Source organism: Pezoporus flaviventris, unplaced genomic scaffold (genome assembly GCF_033815535.1).
Source record: "Pezoporus flaviventris isolate CSIRO_AGI_PZ_B2104156 unplaced genomic scaffold, CSIRO_AGI_Pfla_v1 ptg000055l, whole genome shotgun sequence".
In the NCBI taxonomy this organism is placed as follows: Eukaryota; Metazoa; Chordata; class Aves; order Psittaciformes; family Psittacidae; genus Pezoporus; species Pezoporus flaviventris.
The window spans coordinates 2,612,875-2,634,720 of NW_026892603.1; the positions used below are offsets into that span (position 1 = coordinate 2,612,875).

The window sequence follows — 21,846 nt, forward strand, 5'->3', positions numbered from 1 at the left end:
ATTGCATATACATTCATTTGTAGCCAGGCTAGAGTCAAGTGAAGATGAAAGCCTGATGGCTTCACCATGAATTATAAGAACCACAGTAATTTTCATGTTAAGGAACCTCTCCCTTTCTCAAAGACTGGCTACTTTGGAAACTAAATTGTACTTAGCTTCGTTTAATACTAATAACATTGCCTGCTGAACCTTGACTAGAAAGGGTAGGTTATAAAAAAGAAATCCCAGTGTCCCAAAGACTGATCACGTCTTGGATTTCACACTGTTGGTTGAACCTTTGAAAATTTTGCACTTCACTGCTGGTGCCTTACTACTATGGTCCTTCTTTACCTGTCAGGAAGATCGACTTCAAGAGATAAAAGGATTTATAAAATGTAGGTTTAGCACAAAAATCAGTGCATCAGAACTTGTTTGAGCGGAAGAATAGACGTTTTTCTGGAGAGCTGGCTCTGATTCCCTGGTAAGCAATCAAAGTGATTATTGCTCACTGGAGGTAACAAATGTAAAGGAAAAAAGTGAACAGTGACCTGTGCTGGAAACTCATTAAATGTTCACATTACACAGAGTATGCAATGGGTGGAATTTCATTATTAGTTTTAGATTTTAATTTTTTTCATTATTAATTTTAGTATTAGTTAACTTGTATTATGGATGTCTAAAGCTTCAACTTACTCAATGGAAAAAAATAAAAATATTAAAAGTGGAATCAAGCTATTATTCTAGATAGTAATTTTAACCTAAATTAGTAAAACAGTTCTCAGGTGAACAAAATCACCTGAGACTAAAACAGCTTCAGTTTAAAGTATGTGAGTAGGAATATTGTTCCTCACTAGGAAAATCCATTTCCTAAAAAGCCATTTGGGCAAATCTCCCTCTGAAATGTGAATGACTTCCACCACTGAACTGCCTGAGCTTATGATGCTGTTGACTACTGCAGGTTAGGTACCGCCATGGTTGTTCACTTTCATGTGGAATTAGAAACAGAATTCCATAAATCATGAAGAAAATGGCTTAGTCCAGAAGAAAATTTCTCCCTCCTTCAGACAAAACGGGACAGTGAGGGAACAGTTACACTTCTGGGAACAGATTGTGTGGCTTGAAGGTATCCTTTTAACAAATGCAAAACTTACAAAAAAAGGATAGGCTATGTTGCTTATATTACTGCCTGATTATTTCCAGATGTTACTTAACAGATTGGCAGCATTGTCGAACTACTCTTCTATCTCAGCTTATCTTTTTGCACTATGCAAGAAGAATAAACAAGAAGACCTAGTACAGGCTCTGGCTAAGACACGTGTCTGAATACATTACAAGGTAACAGCATGGTTGAATACAATTAAATTCTTGTCTATCATGTTGCTAAACCAAAGAACTACTGTAAGGTTGGTAAACTGCATAGGCAATTACAGTGAAACATTTGATACAGCACTACAACTGATTTTAAAAGATTATCATGCGAAGCCAATATAGCACCCAGGAAACAGTAGTAACAATAATTAGAAATAAACTAAAATAATGTTTTCTTAAGTTAAAAATACCATTTATGAAGTAGCAATAAACAATTAATAGGTTACGAACAGCCAGCTACAAACCTGCCCAGCTACAAATCTCAAAAGGGAAAATACTTCTTTTTAGCAGCATATATGCAGAAATCTATTCCTGCCTCAGTACTTTTCAACTGTGTCATTAAGCAATGAATATAGAAGCCTTCCAACTGCTAACTGTGGCTTACTATTTACAAAGTTTATTTATAAACTCATTTTCATGCAAGTATAAAATACTAATTCCATGGACAAATACACACTTGTTCATCACTCTAAATTATATACATTGTATTTGCATCTAATATTCAGAGAAGTGCAAAGTCCACAGTGATGTAAATAACAATAGTTTTGTAAACTATCAGACGACAAGCTCTTAAGAGATACCAGTAACTGTATGATAACATACTTTTTTGTATACTGCTGAAATCAAACATCTTTGCAGTAAAAGAACATACATTTCAGCTACATTCAAGTGATTATTTTATTACCATATATTATGCATTACAAACTTTAGTGGAGATGAGCAAGAGCACTACAAAACCATTTAATGCAAGAGGTGTACTGCATGGTATGTGCAGGCATAGCAAAGGAGAGACAAGAACTGGAAAGAAAAACAAGCTAAGGAAACTTGTACAAAAATGGACAGTAATACTGACTAACACTGGGTTATAATCTTACTTGTAACAGACCTGAAAGGCTAACAGAGATCCAATTCAGAAACACCTGTGCACTGTAGGTACAGTTTGGTGCAGATCAAGAGTGCACTAATACAGTCAACGCTGTACGCATAAGATAATGCACAAAATACGCTGATATGCATATAAACAACTAATTTGTTTACAGTAAGTAGGGCAGCACAGTTGCAGCACTGCACCCTTGGCACTTAGTGATAGGACAACAGGTATTTGGTTTAACTAAATTCATAAACAGGATACATACTGGTTTGTAAGATGTAAAACACATTATCCCTTTTAACCTTCTGGTTTTACAGTATTTTCCTAATTTTCAAGTTCAAACACAAACACACTACACTAACTAGATATGGAAGACGTTTCAGATTTGGCGTAAAAAAAGACCTCCAATTAAAAACAAAGGACAGAAACTCAAATTAATTCAAATTACATTATTTAGATCCGTTACTGATGTCTTGTGCTGAAAAAAGAATCCGAAACGTTAAACAAACAAAAAAAAAAGCAACCTTGTAATACAACCCACAATGTCTTTATGGGCTTTTCCTGAACAGTAATTGCTTCCTTAATGTCCCTTTCATATATGGTAATTTCACTTAAAAGAACTGCTGAAGTTATTCATCTGAAAAGCTATAACTGAATTAGAGGTTTGGCCTAGCATATGGTATCACACAGAATGGAAGAGAATATGCTTTTCTTTAAAGCAAGTATGTTTCAGCTACAAAAGGATTCCAATTTTAAGTGATTGTCCTTTATTTAAACTATATTAACAACTATCAGGAGGGAGCCAATTAGGGTTGGTTGTTTTTTTTTCCCGTTTTAAACTGGCTAAATTGCCATTTTATATTATATATAACAAATGTAATAAAACATATAATGATGTAACACTTTAAAATTAACTGCTTTAAAATATTTTACAAAGACGTTTTATTATATATGACCTATACAACACACAAGAGTATGAAATATTTTGAACATATACACATTTCTGTATTTTTCATGTAATTATTATTTTGCACCAAACATTGGTGTCTGTAATTCTAACAATCCTTTCAGATAAAAACTCAATGTTTTTGTAGATATGGGTTTACTTCCTGAAAAATAAAGCCTATTACAAGGAGAATTTCTCTAATGACTTTTTTTCTTTTCCCAATTTCATATTTTGCACAAAGCTTTTCAAATGGATCAATATACATAAAAAGACTAACCTCTCTGTAATTTGCAGTGCAATTTGCTAGGGATAAAGTTGAAACCAAACCTGACCCTCTCCCCACTACCAACATTGAAAACTGCAGTCAAAGTAAATGTCAATACCAATCGCTATTGAGACTCCTTTCCCCCTTATTTAAAATGCAAACCTTTTCAATATCCATTTTAATGAAAATATTTGCATAGAGCAGCCTTGTATTATTTCTAAAGAACATTATGAGCATTTTAACACAAGATAAGGCACATGTTTTTCAGCATTAATAATCTAAAACTAATCCTGAGGATCTGCTCCTCCCCCTCAGCAAAGTTTGCTTTTTTAATATACCCTGTATTACCTGAAGAAAGCAGAAAAGCAGTATAGAATAAACTCTTTACCTGAACTAAATTCAGAACAGTAATGACTCTTGATAATAGCATAACAAGTCCACAGATAAAGAATTTAGTCATTATCTCAGCAAATTCTCTTTAGGGGAAAAAGAGAAAAAAAAAGATAAAGCCAGTAGCACTGTAAATGTCAGACAAAAGTTCACATAATATGGATAACACATAACAGTGAGTTTTACTAAAATAAGCTCCCATCAGAAACAAGGTAGCTAAACTGTGAGGCACTTAAGGTTGACAAGAAAAGGAGGAATGCAAGGGGCTCTGTTTCATAGAAAACCTGAAGTTGCATATCATATTCTTGTATTAAGCCTTCTATTAAAGTGCTAGAAATTGAGAGTTAAAACAAAAGGATTTAAATATAAAAGAAGTGATTAAAGAGCTTAGTATGCATTAAAATTAAGTGCTTTTGATTCTCATTAATTCAGAGCTTTTTAATAGTTTTTAAAAAATAAAGTCTGGAAATAATCCATGTGTGAAATCATCTTTCTTGTGCCATTGATGCTATTTGTAAAGTGCCCAATTATTTTCTAAACAACAAAACCATTTGCCTTATCTTATGTTGTATAGCATGACATAGTCTGTAACACATACGTAATCCATACTGCAATGATACAGTCAATCTGATGGAAAACAGCACATGCGTACTTTTAATTAGAAGTTTTAATTCCTCCCGTCACTCTAAAAAGCCAGGTCTTGGATTACATATCCACCAGTAAATAGTGCAACCAACCTCGTATTCTCAAATGTAATTTAGCTGTTAAAGCCCGATGCTCAAAGAGATTTATCAAGCCTTTCCTCAGAGCAGCCTGACGCCCAGACAAAATCACAGATGGAGCTCTAGAACTGAATCACATAAATCCACTAGATGCCAAATCTGAGAAGGGTCTGGGTTCTGTTGGATGATGAAGAGGCTGAAGATGTGTGGCAGTCTGTGTGTTACTGATCACATCTAACTGAGAGGGATATGCTTCATTTACATTTCCTCCATTGAAACCGTTCTGGAACTGGTGGGAAAAGAGAGAATATAAGTGGTTAGAATGGGAAACCAATTTATTTTAGTTTTTTATAAATCCTCCCAAAGACACGGATTCAATGAAATAATCTTAAAATACAATGGATAGCTTTTAAACTCTTTTTTTTTTTTTAAATGATGAATTAGGAGAAGTTAATTTGCATTAAAGTAGGGTCTGAATCCCATGTTGCAGTCAATGAGAGTCCTTTGTCTGGCTAAGTAAAGAAACATTGCTATCATCATTTAAAGTGTTGTAGAAAGCACAGTCCGAGCACTCCTAATTTCCACATCCAGCTGTTATATTTTAAAAGCAACCTACTTACATATTTTCATGTCTGCAATGGGATCCAGACTTTACAGCTCTTCCAGGAATGTGCATGCAGTTCTATGGGTAAGCTGAAATGTACTGCATCCAATCTACAGGCTGAGCTATTACAGGGTGGGCTTTTCTGATAAACGGTCTACGTATTGACAAGTAAGAGCAATGACTGGCTTTCATCAGCCTTGACATAATTGTTCACAGGATTATTTTAATGATCTGATGTAATGTTTCCTGTCATGCTATGGAAAAGTCACTTTATCTACAAAATACTCTAGTCAGTCATGCAAAGAAAATACAGCAAAGTATTTTAAGCATTTCCAACACCTCTTCAGGAGTAGCTTAGACCCTAGGTATTCATTCATTCAAGGCCTGGCCTTAAAAATATATATTATAGAATCATTCATTCATCTATCAATATATGCTGGGTATTGGAAACTTCTTTTTTTACCTTCTACACAAACATTAAATTTAGTGTGACCAGTTCTTCTAGGTTTTTAACAACAAGACTATAGCCATATGAATTATGTTTTTAATCAAAGTTGCCATACTTTTAAAGATGGCTACAATAACATAAGCTAGGATTACTTCTGACAGAAGCAGATTATTCCAATATACTTCATTAATAAGATGAGCATGCTCATTAAAATTTCTAAGAGTTCTCAACACAGAATCCAGTACTTAGCAATGTTTCTCCTGATTAATACAGGAATGCTGACCTTAAACAAGTTATAACATTATATAAGGCCATTCTGCCCTTCACCACTGAAAGTGTTTTTAGACTACATTGGCTATGATCCTAACATAATAACAAGGTAGGCAGAAGGTCAAGGCAGATGACTACAACAGACCCTTCTGGCTTTCTAATCCTCTAGTCTTTTCACATTGAAATTGATGAGAGTAAGGCGGCTGAGAAAAGGATAGCGATTGTGGCTTGCATAACAACGTCTGCCCTCTCTCCAGACTCCAACTGCTGATAGAGATGTCATTGTGCTAAATCCAGCCACAAAGACTGCCCTACTTTGGTTTGACTGTGCGAACACAGGCTCAGACAGTAGTATCCTATCTGCTTAGTCACATCCTAACTTGAGTTACCGATTAGCAAAAAAATCAAACCTTAAGTTTATTATCGTAAGTAGTGATACATCCTCCCTATTTACAACAAACAAATGTATATTATTTGCCACCGATTTACAAGATTACTTCAAGTGCAGCAGCAATACTTCAGACTTACTAGTTCCCATTGGTTCACATATTTGAAAGTTCTTAACTCTGATACAAGACTAAATACAATCTCTGTAATATAAGCATATACAAATATAGGGTTATCTTTCTCTGGACCAATGACATTTCTAGATAAAAACTGTTTCTACATTAAAACACTTCTCAACATATTTGGTTTATATAAAGCCTTACTTTGCCATCAATCTACAAAAATGTTAATTTGCAGACAGGACTGGAGGTGGAAACTGAGTAGTCTGATACAAGAGGTGTTGGGTTTTTGCATGTGAACAGTATACAGCAGTGTAGGCTGCTAAAGTCCATGCTATTTGGTTTAGGAACAAGCAGTGTCTTCCTGCCCGAAACCATCCCCAGTTGGCATACATAATTTTTGGACACATAAACACTTGGAGAGAGGTATTGGTTAGCTACGATCACTCTTTTACAAAAGGGGTTGGGGGAATAATCCTTCCTTGTCTCATCAAGACACATGCTCCTTTTTTAAGCTCATTTGGACAAATGTTCAGCAGTTCTCCTCAGAGGTAAACAGGAGCTAATGTGCATCAGTTCTGCACTAGCATTCTGCTTATGAATGCTATCCAGATTCATGCAGCATAGGTATACCATAGCAAGAGGGGCTGAATTTGCCTCTGAACAACTTAGAGATAACATTCCACAAAGCAGCCTTTGCTCATTTTTTTTTTTAATGACAAACAAGCTAAACACAGTATTAGTACTGAAGCACAGTATTGTAGTAAATAGGAAGTAACAGACATATTCATTTCCTGCATTCAGAGGTGCTTAGTCATTAGTAAAATTTATGCAGACAAGTGAGAAGAAAAAGCAAGACAGTTAAGAAAAAGAATAATGCAACATAACAACAAAATAATCTACAAAATAAATTTAATTGAAACCAACCATCAAAAAGAAAGAAGCGGAACTGCTTTTTCACTGGCTGTTCAAAACTTGTGCATCGCACCAGTATAGCGCTTGTGAACAGAACAATTCTATACTATTTTACAGATGAACTTGGATGACCCAAGGAACCGCTTTGCAGCAACCAAACACGGAAGGGCTAGTAATGTCGACCAGGCAACACCGGCTTGGCAACATACAGCCAGGCACTGAGCAAACTTGTCCACTGCAGCTTGCCAATAGCTTCATGCTCTTCAGCTCTTGGGTACCCAGGCAGCAGCTGATCATCTCGCTGAACTATCCTATATTTTAGCTAGATTTCTACAATTCTGCAATCATGTTATTTTCCACTACTGAAGCAGTTTTAGAAAAGGGTATGTTTCGTACTTGTATTAAGCATATCAAAAAAATGGGTATGTTCTACTTGCATTCCTCACCTCTGTCTTCTGTAGGTTAAATGGCAATTAATACTTTAATTCCGTAAATGCTTAAGCATGTGCATAAGCATTTGTAGGATCAGTACTTTAGAACCTCAACTCCCTGAGGTAAAAAAAAAAAAAATACAATAACTATAGCCTTGTACTTGAGCATTAACTGAAAGAAATGGTAAAATTTAAATTACTTCAAAGGTTGTTCAGGAACTGCCTTAGTAATTGATTTTTATTTTATTTAATTTCTAAGTTAATTTTACCTATGAAGAACTGTGCTTAATGCTGTAGTCTATGCTACAGCCAGGTGCTGCTTCTACAGCTTTTACTGTGCATTCTCCTCAGCATAGAGTGAAAAAGGTCTAACTTACCTACTTGAATATAATTTTTTTCCTCCTATTTTGTCCGCAGCAGATAATTTAGCAGCCTGGGGAACAAGCCGACTTTCACTTATTGTGTGTAGAAATGCAATAGTGCATAATATTTCATGTTATTTATGTGACATTACAATCTGGTATTTTAAGTAATCCTAAAAGCACTGAAGAATCTGAGAAGCTAGAGAACATTAGGGTTTTTTTAAAAAGTTATCTTTCTGGATCTTTACAACATATTTCATGAAAACAAATGTGCCAGACAGTACTTCTGACACCATGACACTCCTCTCAAAAAAGATATATAAGCAAATCCTAAACTTTCAACTCATCTGCTTTTCCTTTGCTCCTATGGGAAAATTACTGGTAGGTACAACAGACTAGTTTGCTCACTCTTGTTTTAATACTGCAAAGAGAGCTACAGAGCTATGGATACCTGTACATAACAAACTGACCAAATACAACTCTCTTCAATCTAAAGAACAAATAAAGAAAGGACATTCCCCACACTGCTAACCCATCAAAATCAGTGACACACAACTATAGGAAACGGCGTCCTGGTAGCCACCCACAACTATAAAACCAATGCAAGCACTGGAGCAATGCTGCTCACCTTACCTTATTCAACAATGTTTGTTGACATGTCATCATAGGATCATATTGCATTTGATCCACGCAGCTGGGCTGTGCTTCTTGCGTGCACTGGTACATAGAAACAGCGCCTGCGTAGCATGTTTGAGGAGTTAGTGTAACAGATTCAGAGTTCATCCCGCATTCATGATTTTCGGGAACTTGGTGCAAGCAACTGAGAAAATCCTCCAAGTTGGAAGAAGCAGAATAGGTCGATCCGTCAAAACCTGCTAAAGGGAAATCCATTTGAGAAAAATTAGAAAGCTGTGGCATCATTGCTGTGGGTTGCTTGTAAGGGATAAACTCTTGCCTACACGCATACGGGGAAGTGTTTACTTCTGATTTGTAAGAGAACTCAGATGTAGTTGTATGCATGCCAGGGAATTCGTATTGCTGGGGCTGCTGCTGCGAGCAGCTATGAGACATGCTAGTGCCAGAGCTCCAATTTGTGAACATCCCATTGACTTGCATATGTTTCATCTTTTGACAGAGTTGTTGCTGCTGCTGCTGCTGCTGTTGCTGCTCCATGAGCTGTTTCTGGTGCTGATGAAATTGATGTGGATCTAACCCTGGCTGTACCAAGCAACCTTCATTCTGGACCAACGACTGCTGCTGGTTACAGCCTGAGTATAAGAAGTCAGACTTATTTAAGGAATCCTGAACATAAGTCAGGATTTCATCAGTTATGTTAATATCCCCAATATCATCCACATCAGATATTTCTGTTTTAAAAAACTCCTCATCCTGCTGAATACACTTTAGATCTTCGAAGTCGATACCCAGATTTTTCATGATGTTGTACAAATCACTGGTTTTGTTATCCTGAAAGAGTGCTGCACTGTCTTCAGGGAGAGGCACAGTACTGTCCTGGGAACACTCCATTATCTCCCGCTTGAGAATATTGTCATTTCCAGCAGGTAGAAGATTATCTATCCAGCTGCTGCTAACACCACTACTCAGTTCATCTCTGCTGTCTGCAAAGAAGTTCTGCTCAATGGAAAGTTTATGTGATGCTGGAGGGCAGAGATACACAGATTCATCTTGCCTTAACATGGCACCTAGCAGTGAGTTTGGATCCACAGAATCATTTTGTAGCGTTGCTTTGGCTCCTTTCCCTGTTGTGCTTTTATTCTTCGGCTGAGAAGGATCCGTAAGGCTCAACATAGGAAAAGATACCTCATATAACACAGCCTCACCAGTGGCAAACATGAAGGGCAATTTCATGTTACGCTTCCGTAGATGCTCTGCCCCTTCTTCATCTCTGAAAATAAATCATATATATAGCATAATACTGCAGTACTAAGCAGTTATTGTAGTCTTCTTGTCCCCTGGAATTAATGTTAAAAAAAAAAAACTATATTTGTAGGCATTTTTCAAATTCCTAGCTATTCTAGCTCAACTTGGCTGAGTTAAACCAAGAGGCAGATTATGAAATAAGGAGCTTATGACTGTAATACCATATTTACATATTACATTTGTAATTAAATCTAGATAGCATACACCATTTTCTGTGCATTATGAGCTGAAATGAAAATAAGCGGGCTTTGCTTCACACTTTGCTTTTCTTGGCATATCAAGTAAATGAATACTTCAATACTGAAGTATCTCTCCATTTTACAGACTCCTTAACAAAAATTATTTAACCTGTATAATCATGCTGAATTCCATAATATGTAGAATTTACTTCAGCACCATAAAGGACTTAATTTACATTATCTGCTGTTTTTTCTATACAACTGCAGTTGGACTGCTTAGTTTTCATTAATGTGGATACTGTATTAAAAATAGGGCTGTAATGAGTAACATGGTGCTTGTATCCCTGCTCTCATTCTTCATATGAAATAAAAATGTCTAAAGTTTTACACATAAAGGACTATGCCACACAAAGTACTGAACTAACAATTATTTTCAATAATTCAATATTTGTTTGTTAGCAAATTGAAAGAGGCTTTCTTTTTGGAGTTCAGGTTTTAAAGGGGGTTTATTTAAACATAAATAATTCATTTCTGAATATAAAAAAAGCTCAAAAGTTTTCAGTTTTTGAAGTATACTGCTTCATATAATGATGACTTACGTAAGAGGTCTTTGGGTAGAAATGATGTAATCCGGTCTTCCATTCTTGTAGACAAGACGTGCATTTGCCTGCACCCAGGCCCATCGATTTTCTTTGGTTAGAAGCCTAAATACAGTCATTCCACTCTCACCTGTCTTCATCACTAGAATCAAAGAGTAAGCATACTTTTTACTGTCCAGTGAACAAAACCAAGAAAATCTGGTATGTCATGAAAGTACTCCCATTTGTACATCAATTTTACAAATCTCATGTCCTCAATCAGCCATTTCTCTACAGCACTAATTATTCTTAGTGAAACAGGATAACTGATCACTTTAAGATGCCTACTTTAATTTACTGGTAAGATAACAGTCAAACTGCAGGCAATTGTCAGAGATCCCCTACAGACTGGCAACTGTAAGGGGCAACATCCTGTACTGAGCTTCATCCATTATTTCTGCAGTAACAGAAATTAATAAATACTAGAACATGTAAATGACAAGAGCTCAAGTCTCTTTTACATCTGAAAAGTGATTATTACTTAAGAAATCAAAACCCACATTTGCTCTGAATCCAATTCTTTCACATTTTGACTGGTTAATGGAGAGCTACTTCAAAATCTGTTGTCATTCCCACTATTACTTCACTGGCAATGCTTGATAAAAACACTACATTTTTTTGTTCTACATTGCTGAAAACACTGCATTCATAGACAGAAAATGTGAATAAAAAATAAGATGAGAAAAGTTTAAGAATCTTCAAATAATCTTTGCTATATGACTTCATTTTATCTTAGCATGAGAAATGCAAACCAAAAAAACAGTTTTAAGACAAAGTTTTAAACAGTAATTAAAAAACAGAATTTCAACCCATTCTATTCTGGAAATCTTTATTCCTTACTTAAAAAACAAAATTATTGATAGACAAAAGGGACTGAGCTATACCTGAAGAGAAAACATGCTTAATATAGGTTGAGAACTAAGCTACTGAAAGGTTAAAAAGAAAAAGCAGCTTTTTAAGAGGAGTCAGTAGAAAAGAAGCAGCCACCAAAATATCCAGAAGATGTTTCTGTAACTTCCAAAGACAAGTATGTTACAGCTAACAAAAATGTAAAAAAAGAAGTCCATTCAGTAGTTACATATCAAATAACTGATGCTTATTTCCTTAGCTTAAAACATTATACTTCTCTCCTTAAGCTGCTACTTAAACCAAATCAAGAATCAAAACCCAAAAGACACTAGCATACTAAATCACAGGTTAATTTGTGTTAAAAATCTTACACGGATATCAGAATACTTTATTTAACTTCCTAACAGGAAAGTTCTCTCTGAAACAGTCCCTTTGCCCAAAGGAAGTTGTTGAAACAGCAGAAGCTGGACCAAGCAGAGAAGGAAGTGAGAAAAGCAAGATATGACAGAAACTGAAATATGTAACCTAAAGGGGTCTAGATACTAAATATTAATTCATCCAGTGTAAGCTTTTATAGGGAGGAAAAGATCACATGAACAGTGTTCTTTTTGTTAATAACTTCATAGTATTTTTTTCAGTACGAATATAATATATGCTTTAATTTTTCAGCTTTTCTTAGGGAATGAAGCTTACTTCGGACATGATTTTCAGCACAATAAAGCATATCAGCTGCATGGATAAACTGGTATCCTGTTCCTCTCATACATAGCTCTGCTTCAGTGTATCCCAGGACAATCTTTCCTCTGGAAGGTAAAAACAAAAAACTGCAACACTGCTGATGAACCAACTCACAGAATTAAAGTCAGGCAAGTTAATTATGGCTAGAACATTTCATATGCAAGTGCTAACTACATTTTGTTGCAATACCAATTGCATGCAGAAGCATGATGGTTCTAAAAGGAAAAATACAGTCAACAAACAAAAATTTTTACTAGTTCCCCAGGATGCCTCCAGTGACTAGGAACGGGCTCGCAAAATTATCATTAAAAAAAAAAGATAGAGGGAGGAAAAATAGGAAAAAGGGGTGGGAAATAATATATGCAAAAGTGTAAAATGTGACAAAAATTGAAGGTTTCAAGTGAAACATAATGGAAAAAAAATCAAACAGAAGAAAGAAAAGCCTGTGTTAACATTTTGTTAACTTTTACTTGTATCAGTTTATAGAACCCATAGAACATTTTGGTTTATCAACAGACATAATACCAAGTAATTTGACTACGTTATCCCATAAGTAGGCATGGAAATCCATATGTGATTCCACTGAAAATGAGTCAGAAACCTGAAAGCACTGTCAGTCAATAATGGAGGGAGAAGAGAAGGAAGGAGACAAGAGGCTTTTTTTTTTTTAAGAAAGAAGCACCTCAATGGGCTTCTTGCCATGTTAATGCATAGTTAGTTATGTTATGTTGATCTGGTAACGCAATAGCATTCCCAGTATTTACACAGGGAAAAGAATGACTTGGAAATGGGTAAAGCCACAGTACAAAAAAAGGACTTAATTTATTTTGAAGTAAATAACATCTTAATTGTATTTTACATCTATTTGAGTTGAAGGAGAAATAGTTAGGTTTATGTGGGGGGGTTTGGTTTTTTTTTTTTGGGGGGGGGGGGAAGGGGGCTGTTTGTTTGGTTTGTAATGATTGATTCAAAAGGCAATATGCCCTTTCAAGGAAGTACACTGACAAAGACAAAAATCCTACAGTTCCAAAACAGTCATCAGTAGCCAGCTTTACATTTCAAATACATAGATGAAACCTATCTGGTAAGCAAATTATCAGAGTGTTAGGCAGAATAATTTGCACCTACTTTGCATCACAGCCAGTAGGTGTGAAATCCAGTTTGTGTTTAGTTCTGAAGATGAAGTTTTTGGTTCGTATCTCAAGGATAGATGGTGGCTGCAGGGGAGTAGCTACTGCAAACAGAGCGAGCTGAGGAGACAGAGAAGCACCATCTTTCCCTTTCTTGTTTTGTCCATGGAGAAACTTTAACCGTCCTTGAAAATTCATAGCCTTAGGATAAGGAAAAAAGTAACTGTTATATGTTGGAGATACTTAAGAATAAAATATTTCTCTTATGATGCAATATATATATTTACCTTTTTTTAGACCCATCTGATTCAAGCTTTGTACCATCACATACACAAATGCTAGCTACAATACAGAACACTGTAGTTATAGCCCTGAGCATATCACTTTGAGATCTACTAATAAACTCACTGGAAAAAGAACTAACAGAAAGTTAGTAAAAACTGGATTTTCTAATATTCTGGTAAACATGGCATTATACATGCACACCATTAACATGAAATTATTTATCTGGCATTTGTCAGTCATTAGTATGAAGTATGCAAACATGTACAACTGCAAAATCCTACATAAACAACTCTATTTGTAAGAAGTCACCTAGAATATGATAAAGCCACATTTCTTTTAACATCCCCAACACTGACAAACAGAAAAAAAAAAAGTCTTAGAAAGAGCAAGTACAGAGTTTCTCAACTAAGTGAAAACTATGGCTCTGTTAGTTATCATGACTTACTGCATCTCAAGATACTCAACAGAAAATAATTTTTGTAATGCTTCTTTATCCGCAAATCACACAGTACTTTACAAAAGCAGACCCTTATTCATTTTTCATTGAATAAACTGAGCCATGAGAAATGAGAGAACTTCCACCTGGTTGCAACATGTTGAAGGGGACAAACTTAGTGTCACTAACTCAAACATAGTGGTTCAAGCAGCTGGGATAGCTATGAAGACTCAACAAATAAAGCAAGTTGCTGTACTTACTGTAAACATAGTGAAGATTTCCAACTTGCAAGCATACGCAGAATATTTTACAGAACTCCATACTCACCAGGAACCCAGATGAATTATCCAGGAGGCATCGTAACCTGCAGATGAAATTCCTTTCCATAAAGGAAGAATTCTCTGGAGGAAGTTGGTCTGGGTTATAATAGGTTGCTGGCTGTGAAAAGCCATTATCTCCTACAGGAAAGGATTGTTTATAAGGATTATTTTTAGAAGAACACCTACTGAAGGCTATCTATAACAAATCATCTTCTGTCTCATAAACAAAGCATTAGGTCATGACCTGAGCAAGAACAATGCAAACTGGAAACATCCTCAGAGCCTATACTGATTATAACACCAGGTTAAGTACCAGTTCTTCTGATGGGAGTATGTGTTACAGTATTTGAAAACTGCATGTGTTTAGTTTTGTTTGGGTTTTTTTTAATTTTTTTTTTTTTTTGTCGTGGGGGGTTTCGAGTTTTGTTTTTTTATTTATTTTATTATCTTTGTCAACAGTCTAGACTCTACAGCAATTGCAGAGAGCAGAGTTCTCAATAAAGAGCACACCAACATTTCTGCAACTGCATGATCTGCAAAAGGCATAGCAACTATAAGAAAAAAAGAGACTCAAACCCACGACTGACAACTAGGATACCAATATGATATTCTTCTGCCACTTCAGGACAAGCTTCTGTTGCTAAGTAGCATTTAGAAACAGACTTAAACATTTGGAATATAAAGTAAAAACAGAAGGTAAATCAATAAACTTCTGATAGAATACATATGTTCTGCACAAGACTACATATCATACCTACTACAGAGATAACAGTGATACCAGAGCATGGCTACTCACAGCAAATTTAGCAAAGTGATCTTGTTTTTAATATATATATCTATATGAAAAATGCACAAACTGGTCATTCCCCAGAAATTCATACAGAAAATTAAATAAAAATTGGTGGGCATGCCCTTCAGCTTTTCTGCCATAGGAGCAACTCAGTGTTAATCCTTTTGGTAATTACAGAGCTGGAATTTGAATGCAAGTACCTTATCTGGGTTCCCTGAAGCATCTGTCAGCTTCCTGAGGAAAACTGGCAGCTCCAAAGAGTGAACAGATGGAAAAAGCAACACCGTCTGTGGCTCGTGAGAAGAGGTGAACAGAACTCAAAACAGGAGGGAATGTGCTTCAAGCCCAAACCTCCTACATCTGTGAAGGGCATACTGCTGCACTTTCCCAGGCAGACAAGAGACAGAGAGGTATTGCTGCCAAGATCTTGGAGAAGTGACACTGTAAGATGGTAAAGTGTCTTGCAGAGCATCTCCAGTCCCTGGAGCAAAACTACCAGTCAACACTGCAGGGAGCAGAACTCACATCCCTCATGAAGCTCACACAGTATCTCATCAACTCCATGAAGTGATGGGCAGATGATGCTGTGCATTAAGTCCTTTTCTTTCTCTATGAGCTCAAGATCATACATGGTGGTATAGCAAGCAAACTTTAGAAGATAATCCAGACCTGAGGCCCTGAAGCAGGTATTTGGGACTGAAAAAAACACAATTCTGCAGACTTCTCTGTGAATATAACAGGACTGGGAGGAGAGTCCAGGAGGAGTGTCACAGTAACAGCTGAGGAAACCAGTGGTCTAGGGGCATACCCCAGGGCATTGAGTGAGAAACAACCAGTCTGGGCTAACTGAAGCAGAATTAGTTCCCAGACTCAGGCTGGAATCTGTGCTTAAGCCTGAGTCCAATTATATCTATAAATATCTACATAATGCTAGCTGAACATATTAAAAAAGAAATTGATTAAAGTAGCAGGAATGGAGAAGATCCTTATGATCATAGCATTATCCTTTGTTATAAATCTGAACTTAGTTTAAAAATCCTCAACATCCAAACATTTTGTATTACTTGAGGCCCTAAAATAATTAGCAGCTTTTAGTCAGTTGGGAACACAAGGTACAAAATAAACAACTGTTTGTAATCCTGCTCACCACTTCCTGTTATTCAGTCAAATCTGATGCCAAGTTGACTTGGCATCATACTTTTCAAATGCAACCTTTTGTAAATTAATACGCACTTGCTTAAGTGCTATAGAACACTGTTTCACTCTAAAGCACACAGTAAGCCAGCACATATTAGCCTCATTTCTGAATGCCAGCAGCTGCTTGCTCTACCAAGCTGTAATATTAACTAGTTGCATAGCATGTTTTCAACTGGACTGCGTAGACAGGTGATGCAATGTAACAATGTTGACAACTAAATGAAAGATTGAAATCTACTGAGCTGTGAGCCAGTCAAGTTAGTAACACTTGCTGGGTTTTATTTCTCTGTCAAATCACAGCATTTCCATACTCTAAAATATTAAATATGAAACTATTAAGAGTTTTAAATCAAGTTGCTTTATGAATCGTAGATTTATTAAAAAATAACATGGACTTTTTCTGGATTAAACCCAATAACCTGTAACCAAGTTAACTTACAGTAACAGAGTTTTATCTACATATTTAAACAACTGTTGTGCAAAATGGAGCATTGTTGAGTTGTCTCAGCAGTTTTACTGTCATCATGAGGCAGGCATATGCTTCCCAAGTTACACATCACTATCTGTACCTATAGATCTCTGTTCTGATAGATAGTAAATGTGTTTCTCTTTAGTTGTTTCTCACTATAGCAGGTCGTTTAAGCATCAGCCAATAACATGTGATAACCCGATGCTCTAACAAGCATACCATTTGGTCTTAAAGGCTCATGTATTTCAGTTTTCATTTCTCTTCCCTTATTCCCAAGAGAAGTGCTGGTCCATGTGGTAGCCTGCATATAATACTGACAAATGTAGATGAGAACATTCCTTGTCCTTCCATGACATTAACACTGTAGCTAGCACATTCTTAGTTACAGAGCAGATCTACCAGCCTGCAGCTTAAAGAAGCTGTCATATCCAACTGTCTGCTGGCCTTCCTAAGGTAAAAAATCTAGTGCCATGATCTGTAACCAAGGGTAGCAGATAAAAAAGAGAGATCATTACTTCAGAGAAATCACTTTCTCATTCAAACAACTATTTTAAGACAAGCCATACAACTGAGGGTGAACACAGAAAAATCAAACTTCCTTGCTTATTATGTCACCAAAAGAAACTGTCCACTTCTGACTGCCCTGTTTGCCACACAAACAGCAGGTACCTGCTTTGCTGTTTACCACAGGACAAACTGATCAGACATGCAAGCCAGTAACTTATGCTCCAAATTAAAGTCTTCCAATTTAAAGTATAATTAGTATTTTAATGGTGCTGTCCTATAAATCACAGTGCTTACCTAAAGTGTAAAAAAATTGTAATTCCTATTGTTAGCTTAACATAGCTTAAATTCAGTAAGTTTAAAACATGTTATTCCTTCCTTTGTTACTATAAAATAATTAATTTCTTTTTTCTTTTACATACAGAGATTAAAAAAACCCAAACACTAATCAGACAGGAAAACACAAAAGTTGAGTGCATTCTCACCTTGTACGCTTGGTCCAGAATCTGCAGATTGGGCAGGATTTAATGCCCAATGTAGCTGTCGTTGAAACTCAGGTCTGTCTTCTGTGTGAATCAATTCAAATACACTCTGATGTATAATATCAGACTGTATACAAAGAGGAAAAAGGTGGGAAAGAGAGAATAAGAAACTTGTATGACAATGTGTGATATAAATCCCCTGACTGGTAACACTGCTACAGATACAACAAAATCCATTTTGCTCAGAGATAAAAACATACATTTGCATGCACATGGCAAAGCTTTGTGAAACAATTTTTAGCAGCACAGAAAATAATTCAGTCACACCCATGACTGCAAACATAAGAAATAATAATTAAAAAATACTACCTTAGAAAGAATAACATTACGTCAGGTATTTCTTTACCTGCTTTTATCTAAACAAGCCTGGAACTGTTATGCTTAAGGTTTAAATCACTTAACTTTACATACTTGTAAATAAAGTACTTGCCAGCTGGTACTTGGACCTGACCCATTCTAGGTGCTGCGGGAATACAAAAGAAGCCAAAACTTCCAGAACTAAGCCAAGTAGATTATAAACATCGGTTTTGTTTGCGTGAAAGCTTTGTCAGTTCTTAATGATGCATTAAAATCTGTAATTATTAAGTACTCATATCACCACCAGTTGCATAGTTAGGATTGTGAATCTAAATGGTGAAGATGCAATTAGAGACAAAAAGCCCACCTAAAATATTCAAGAAAAGCCTGTCAACTCAGAGGAGTTAAACTGCTCATTTTCTGCATGGATGGAAAATCGAACCATTCTATAAACAGAAAGTATTTAAAATAAAACATAGATCTAAAGAAATTAGATGAGCTGGCAAAAGCAGAAGCCTAGCTCAAATTCTGCTGTGATGAATTTTATAAAAGAGTCAGTATTTTCCAGAATAAATTGCCAGAAATGCTAATTTTTGTAACTTTAAGACTTCACTCCTATAACATGCACTTGATTTACTGGCATTACTATACAAATTTTATGCCCAATTTGTTTTCCGAGCATTTTTCTTCATTCCCCAACACCAAAAGAATCTGTAACCCCAGGAATAATAATGTTTTCTTTGGAATATTTTCTTCTATATAAATATTCCCAACCTCTTAGCAGTTAGCTAAAATTGCAGAACACGTGGAGTTCTCCCTATTTTTAGACAGCAACTGAATCTATCATGAACCAGTACCCAAAGATATAACCCAATAACTAAATTTTTATCTTCTTAACATAAACTAATCCCAGGAGTTCCCTAAGGAAGGCAACATGAGCCCACTGGGTCTTGGTCTTTACTACTTTGGTACGTGGCTTGCAAGCCCAAGGAAGTTAGACACGTGGTCTGCATCATAAACTGTAAATAACAAATGCTGCTTTGAAATAAATAAATAAAGAAAGAAAGAAAGTAAATATGAAAAAGAGAACACTAAAATTCTAAAAATACTGAAATCACTCAGTTGATAGTTAAAGCCTCAGGGCATATGAAGTTAATTTTGTATGAAGGGTTTCTATTAATATAATTACCTTCCCATTGAATTATGTCTCACTCAGCATCATAAACTGGGTAAACACCACAGTATTACATTTCAAACAGTTGTTCCAGTAAAGCCTAATTAAGTGTGAAAATTTTATGTCTCGCCTAACTCAGCTTTGGGAACTTTATTCCTGTTGTGCTTGGCCTGAGGTCCCATTTCAGCTATGTAAACTGATAGAAAAGTAATATGGTTTCAAAGTAACCCAACACAAAGTACCTAACAGACTTCTGTTACACAAGCTATTAGACCCTAAATGTGAATACTGGTGCCTTCTGAAATTAAGAAAAAAATACTGCTAAAAAACAGAGGAAAAAATAAACTTACTTGTTGGAACCCCAAGTAGTCTTGGATAGTAGAAGAGACGTAAAAAACCACAGCATCAGCCGTAACAACTAATACAAAACCATTTAATGCCTGGGGAGGAAACACCAATATGTCAGCTTCAGAGACAAAATTCCAGATAATTGCTGTGGCTGTAAGTCTTACCTACGCATTAGTCTCTCAATAAAATGTGAAGCACGCGAAAACTTATTATCAACAGCACAAACAGAAGCATTCTTCATTGCATCTCCCTATAGTACACGTGGCACAATGAAGAAAATTGCTTCTAATGAAGGAAAAATGGATAACTGGAAAATTGAGGGAGAAGCCAAACCCTGTTGATGACTTTTATTTAGTACCCTTGATTGTAGGAGATGAGGGACAACAGCAAGAACAACCATGTTTTATCTAGTATCAACCACAGCTCACAAGGATTGTGTAGCTCAAGCCTTCAGGACACGCTGCTGCTGCCCACTGCACAAATGGGAGCTATGTCACAAACCCATTCCCCAAATCCGTTCTATTCATAGTGCAGACGGGCCTAAGTGGACAGGAAATCAAGCCATCAAGAGCTCCTATAGAGTCCAAGAAAACATTTTATAGCTTACTTAAAATAGAAAGCCTCTGCACAAGTGGACTGTTGCAAGTAAACAATGTTTTTGAAGAGATTTCCCCCTTCATGAAGCAACAGACTAAGCGGCTCCTCACTCAAAGTCACGCAAAGGGCATTTATCTGAACTCCAAATCAATATGGTTCACAGCAATTGTGATAGCAAACAGTACATTTGTGACTTGGCAGCTCATCTGAAAGGTGCTGATTTACTTCTATGGATTTCAGTCAAGATTTAACAAAAGGCTGTCTCGAGGGACCAGATTAGCCACTTAATTTCCTCAGCTACATTTAAAGTAAAATTTGGTCAGCATACTCAAAATACATTTTTCTGAAACTCTTTATTATGCAAAAATATTGTAACAGAAAATGTAAAGTAAGTGAAGGATATCCTATCTTACTGTAATAAGATATTTTTTATTATAAACCAGCATGATTTTTTTCACAAACATTAACTACCATAGCCCCACACTGTGGTAACCACTATTGCTTTCCCATATTTTATCTTTTCCATATTTTGCATATTTTCCATACTTTGCAGAGATACAGTTTTACAATTTCTTGTTCTTTTACTAAGACAATCTAATTAAGTCAAGTTAATATCTGATTAAATGACTGGTCTTTAAATGATGTGAACCACTCCTATTTAACGTGTAGATGTTTCTTAATCTATTCTCATAAATAATTGTGAGTTCAAAAACTCCTTATGGAAGTTTAGTGAAATTTACATGAATACAGTATAAACTAAGAAAAAAAAATTAATAATAATTAAAATGAAATTAAACAGTGTAGCCAACCCAAGAAATCTTAAGTAGTTACATAGAAACCTTGGTTTTGATGAAGTTTCCAGTAATTCCCAGGGAGCAGAATGCTGCAACAGCAGGTGCTTGTGTCCTCTGCTGACCTAATCAGCAGGGCTTTTCACCTCAAATTGTTGATATAAAAAGTCTGAAAGCTGTACAGTATCTAATTCTGACCCATATGTTAAAATCAGTTATTCTGCTCTGTTTCATGTAAGCTATGTACAGCTCCTGCACCTGGAATTCAAACACATTTTACAGTGGCCTGGTATGCAGTTCATCTTGGAGCAGGATTGTTAATGCTGTAATCAGACGCCTTCCATAAGCCAAAAATTCTGTAAAATGCAAGTTGTCCACACATATAATACAACAAATTACTGAAGTTCCTTAAACCATGCATATATACCAATAAATGGGAGATAAGTTCTGATGGCAGTTTTGCAAAATGCAGTTCTAAAATAATCATCTTAAAAGGCATGAAATTTCTCAGTGATTTTATTATTCTGGAGCACTGGAAATAATA

At 35.9% G+C, this 21,846-nt stretch overlaps 1 protein-coding gene across 1 annotated transcript in view; it reads right to left on the reverse strand.

Moving 5' to 3' along the window:
* Nucleotides 1–1,722: 1,722 nt before the first annotated feature.
* Nucleotides 1,723–21,846, reverse strand: part of AHR (aryl hydrocarbon receptor) — a 59,292-nt gene continuing 39,168 nt past the window's right edge. The window contains exons 4-11 of the mRNA XM_061469218.1: nucleotides 19,917–20,006; nucleotides 18,039–18,162; nucleotides 14,601–14,731; nucleotides 13,551–13,753; nucleotides 12,378–12,487; nucleotides 10,797–10,938; nucleotides 8,711–9,983; nucleotides 1,723–4,830 (exon numbers count right to left, since the gene is read on the reverse strand). Of these exons, the coding sequence (XP_061325202.1) occupies nucleotides 4,675–4,830; nucleotides 8,711–9,983; nucleotides 10,797–10,938; nucleotides 12,378–12,487; nucleotides 13,551–13,753; nucleotides 14,601–14,731; nucleotides 18,039–18,162; nucleotides 19,917–20,006 (2,229 nt within the window). The 3' untranslated portion in view covers nucleotides 1,723–4,674. The remainder of the gene's footprint in view (nucleotides 4,831–8,710; nucleotides 9,984–10,796; nucleotides 10,939–12,377; nucleotides 12,488–13,550; nucleotides 13,754–14,600; nucleotides 14,732–18,038; nucleotides 18,163–19,916; nucleotides 20,007–21,846) is intronic.